Source organism: Sphaeroforma arctica (genome assembly GCF_001186125.1).
Source record: "Sphaeroforma arctica JP610 unplaced genomic scaffold supercont1.193, whole genome shotgun sequence".
In the NCBI taxonomy this organism is placed as follows: Eukaryota; class Ichthyosporea; order Ichthyophonida; genus Sphaeroforma; species Sphaeroforma arctica.
This window is the reverse complement of record NW_014040365.1, coordinates 172-4922: the sequence shown is the minus strand read 5'-3', so window position 1 is coordinate 4922 and position 4751 is coordinate 172. Positions and strand designations below refer to the sequence as shown.

The 4751-nt window shown below is 43.3% G+C and overlaps 1 protein-coding gene across 1 annotated transcript; it reads right to left on the bottom strand.

The window, feature by feature from the left end:
- Positions 1-2229: 2229 nt before the first annotated feature.
- Positions 2230-4513, bottom strand: SARC_03675 (hypothetical protein). The gene is made up of 4 exons (XM_014302509.1): positions 4339-4513; positions 3842-3965; positions 3036-3211; positions 2230-2747 (listed from the first exon to the last, which is right to left on the bottom strand). The coding sequence occupies exons 1-4, from the start codon at positions 4426-4428 to the stop codon at positions 2568-2570; spliced, it is 570 nt and encodes a 189-aa protein (XP_014157984.1). The 5' UTR covers positions 4429-4513; the 3' UTR covers positions 2230-2567.
- Positions 4514-4751: the final 238 nt, after the last annotated feature.

The window sequence follows — 4751 nt, the reverse complement described above, 5'->3', positions numbered from 1 at the left end:
CCGCTACTTTTTCTCATAGCATAATATGGAAACTTTATGTACAGTTGCCCTTGTTTTGACAACCACGTTGCATGGTATTTACTTTTTTTTGCTCTACAGATAAAATCGTTCAAGTCGCGCAAGGCTTATCGCTGCAATCATGCTGATGACCAGACGATTGAAACTGAAGACATACAACGTGTTCACATATCCAAGAGAAATTGGTAAAAACTGCTCAGTTAGGGCTTAGCAGAACCGTCACTTTGGAAGGTTTTTGATACTTCAGCCTATGGCTTGCCCAAGGATTTCTTTAATGAGAGCCCCAAACTCCCAGGGATATTAATATAGTGATCGTAAATAGGAGTCCCGTCTCCGAGTTATCCCGAATATTAAGTTTTGGGTCGGTCTCATGTTTTGGGTCTTACTCTTTCGGCTTTTCCCCTTTTGGTCATTACTCCTTCGGCTTTTTGGGTCAGTCCCTCGTCCACTCGACTGTCGTAATTTCTGGTCTTCATCTGCTGGTCTCAATGGCGGTGTCCACTCAAATCGTCCGATGGTCTGACGTCATGGTCTTGCTAGGACTTAGTTTTTTTTATGGTCGAGGATAGCTCAGGGTAGTCAACCTGCAGTGTGAATCCCTGAACTGGACTTTTTTTCGTACGACTTCGCAAAGAATTGCCAGCCCGGGAATCGAACCCGGGGCTTATAGATTACAATCCAACCCTATCCCGCCTGTAGACACATGCACCTTTTGGATACATGTACCTATGTTTACAATTTTTTTAGGAATTACATGAATCGTATTTTACAGTACAACAAATCGTATGTGAAAAACTTAATAGAAATCATAGGTACCATATGAAACCTCGTACAAACTGTTAATCAAAGTGTTTTATCGTTGACTAATGTATCCTTAGCACTTAAGAAGAGGACTACTACTCCGTTCAGATCAATGATATGCAACCTGCGGTACAGGCCCAGTAGAGAATGCATGTACAGTATACAGCATCCGTGGGTGATACAAACGTATGTAAACCTCTTATCAATCAATCATCATCTTAAACACTCACAGTCATATCTACCTGTAAAATCTGTGTTCAGTCCAATTTTATTTAGTTCAGTATGTGTATACACTATCTATTATAGACATCTATGTGTACAGTGCCACATACATGCTTTATTTAACTACTCGTTAAGGCATCATTCGTCAGCGTACATGTGTACATAATAAATATATGTATGTATCTGTACTGTACGTTTAAACAAGCTAGAATTGCAGCTGCAGGAACCCACTGCCAATTACAGCCATGTACCAATTGTATGTGCACTCTGGCCGATGAACAGTTGCGCAATTTGTATCACGCACAAATCCAAGTGAATGCGAAATTCATGGCGCAGCAGGACTTGGTATCTTTGTTGGCTTGATATTCCTATCATTGAGGAACGCTACTTAGCTGATATCACTGGCAGAATTTTGATATGCACACCTTAAAGTGAGTGCGAATATACGGTGGGCGTCTTTTTACCATCAGTATAATCTATCTACATGGCCAAATTGTTGCATTTAATAGTGTATTCAAAATAAACCGTTTATTTAAAATACACCAGACCACAGCCTTCTGAATGTTCTTTTTTTAGACGGAAGACCACCAAGAACTGAATGATCACTGCTGTATTTGTGCGCAGGTGGTGGGTACCAGCAGGAAAAGAGACATTTGCATCCACTCAGTATTTGTAACAAGATATATGTAGATAGTAGTTCACGTATAGCACATACCTTTGGGTCCTAATGCTTTTTCGGCCAACCTGACAGGATACGTCATATACTGGAACTTTGACCTACAACGCGCATATACACCAAATCCAAACCCTGTCTATCAATGCCATGCGAAAGATATAAGCTAAAAATTCGAGGTGATTGCCCACGACCAAATACACCTTTCACTCGAGTGAGACGTTTAGGCATGCGTGCATGGAGCATCATTACACTTCACACAGTACATGTTACAATTCAGGTGGCTTGCACTGTATCTATGTCACAGAAATGGCATATCAGAGAGTAGAGTCGAGGATATAGATACTACACACTCTCGCGCACTGACAGCACAGATGATATAATAATCCTGAGTTTCAAATAATCAAAAGCTCGTGTCAAAGGGTGGCAATATTGTATACTCGGTCTCGAAATAGCATTTTTTTTTAGAGTATGAATCTAGTGAGGTCTACATATTCTGTGTGACTTCTAATTATTCAGTTTGAGATGTACGCCAATGTGGTGCGTACAAGTAAAGCGGGAACAATATAAAATTCGGTAAGATACTAACTTCTGAGAGAGGATTTAATCTTACTCATGCGTTAATCCTGTACCCACCCATAACTATAGTAGCAGATTGTTGCGGCGCTTACTGATGGATCAGACCCGCACCAACAAGCACAGGTTTGTGCGCACTTCGAAATTAACCAGCAAAGAAAAACGGTGTAGATCCGGTTGAGGCCTTGCCCTCCTCAGCAACCTCGCGCATCCACACGCCACATACCGACCTAATTCCTTCAGGGTTCAACGATAAACACACACAGGACTATATTCTTTATAGCCCAGAAGCGGTGGCCGCGTCTACCGCTGTGAAGCTGCGCATGTGTACGGCATTTCTTTCCCCACAGGAGATGATCTTATTTTCGTCGAATTGCATTTTGTAGACTTTGGCATCTCGGAATTCGTTGAATTTGAACAGCTCCGTGCCCGTGCGCCAGTCCCAGGCAATGATGGTCTGAAATGAAATCAATGGTAATATGCTTTATAATCAGAAAATTCGCTGAGTATGCCTAATGACCTATACATTACTAGGACAATATATCTTTGTGGAATCACTTGTTTGGTATGGCTAATGGTCTGTAGAACATTCCAAAGAATGCCCTGTCAAGAGAACACCGGCTGAGTATTCATAGTCCAGCCATTATTCGCATGAGAACTTGATTACTGACAAATCTTCAGGCCAGGTATTAAAAGCGAAATGTAAATGCAACGTACAAATGCCAGTACATCACATAAAACGTACCGTATCATAGGACCCGGTGAGAAGAATACGATCGTTAAATGTCAGACAGCGAACCAGATGTGTATGACCGCGAAGAGTGTTGAGGAGCTTCCCGCTTCTGTAGTCCCACACTTTAGCGGTGAAATCGGACGACCCTGTCACAACATAGTTTCCTCGTAGATAGACGCAAGCAATGCCTGTAGATTGGTATGTGTCAGGATTACTCAAGGTAGACGCTAGCAATTGTTTTGGTTAAATATGTGCAAGTTAGATAAACCTGCAAGTAGCTGTTGCCGTCGAATGCACGTTAGTCTGCTGATAGTTATGAGGGGCACTATGCAGGTGGTCACCATAGGATGCGGTCTACTACTATTGATGAGGATGTGATAGCATGGATGTGTACTGGATATGTGTCAGCCAAAACGTTGTTGTCCTAAGGCGTTCCTTTTCATTGAATTGAAAATAGAAATCAAAGTTGCCTGCCTACAAATGCTTTTTATCGTTGAATCGCTTGCTAGATTGTCTTCAGTGAGGACAGAAGTCGTTTGTGTGCTGCCGTCACCAAAAGTTCGGTCTGCTAGCTTTAACCTTCGATAGATACAAGCAACGACTGCAGCCAGTTGTTCTTAAATACTGCGTGGTAATATCAAAACAGGTAGACACGTCCAATGCCTGAAGGCGATGCTCCGTGTGCAATATGTTATCTCCACTGCGGGTAGACAAGGGAAGACTGTACGTGTTCATATATGGCATGCAGGTGTCATTGTGCGCAGACGGAGGCTAGATAACTGCCATGTCGGGTGCGTGTACGTGCAGTAGATACACACCTCGCTGATGACCCACTAAATGCCGCAACTCTTCGCCCGTTTTGAGATCCCACACAATGGCACCATGGTCACCAGACACCGAAACGATCACTTCGTCATTGGCCTGGATCATGTTCACTGCCGCCTATAACACAATACAAAGAGTACATACAGCAGGACAGGGGGGGGGGGAGTGATGTGATGAGAAGTCGAGATGTGGGCAGTACTAGCACACAGGCCAAAACTTGCCACCAATACACAAACTAGAAAACGCCGACAATAGCCACAAGCGAGCTCAGAGGTTGAGTTGAAGAACAACTTTTCGGAGGAGGGAGATTAGCATTGTAATTTACAGTGATCACCAAGAGCGACTTGCCAATGGCAGGAAAGTTCTAGCTCTCTACTAGATGATAATGGATAACCAACCAACTGCGAAATGGGGCAGTCCTCAAACAAATGCAATAAACCTTTACGCCCTTCTGAGGGATATGCTTGCAGACTAGCAAGTCTCTACATACCTTGTGAGACGTGAGTGTCCTGAAGCAGTGGTAACCAGGGTCCCTACAGCCGCATCTGCGCAACACATTCGCACAACATGCGCTCCACATCTTGATGGTCTTGTCTCGCGAACAGCTCAGAATCAATTGGTCTACTTCTCTCACCAGCACACACAATACAGGCAGGGTGTGTCCCTATTGCGTTGAAGAGGTAAGGTGATGAACAATTAGTCTTCATCTCTCATAGACGCACAAAGTACGGGCGGTATGTGGTCTTCGTGAGTATTATGTGGGCTAGTCAATTGTCTATTCCTCACATCAGTACGCACATTTTAGCCAGAATGTGGCCTTATGTGAGAACGAGAAATACAGTACGTACTTTAAGTCTTCCGAAAGGATGTTGTCTGCTGAACAATGGCTAGTACACAATTCCC

Bases quoted from the DNA above. Each gene is read 5' to 3' on its own strand.
- SARC_03675 (XM_014302509.1), bottom strand. From the start codon at position 4,428: ATGTGGAGCGCATGTTGTGCGAATGTGTTGCGCAGATGCGGCTGTAGG. The intron at 3,966-4,338 runs GTATGTAGAGAC...ATTGTGTTATAG, and splicing joins GGACACTCACGTCTCACAAG to GCGGCAGTGAACATGATCCA. The intron at 3,212-3,841 runs GTGTGTATCTAC...ACCAATCTACAG, and splicing joins TTTAGTGGGTCATCAGCGAG to GCATTGCTTGCGTCTATCTA.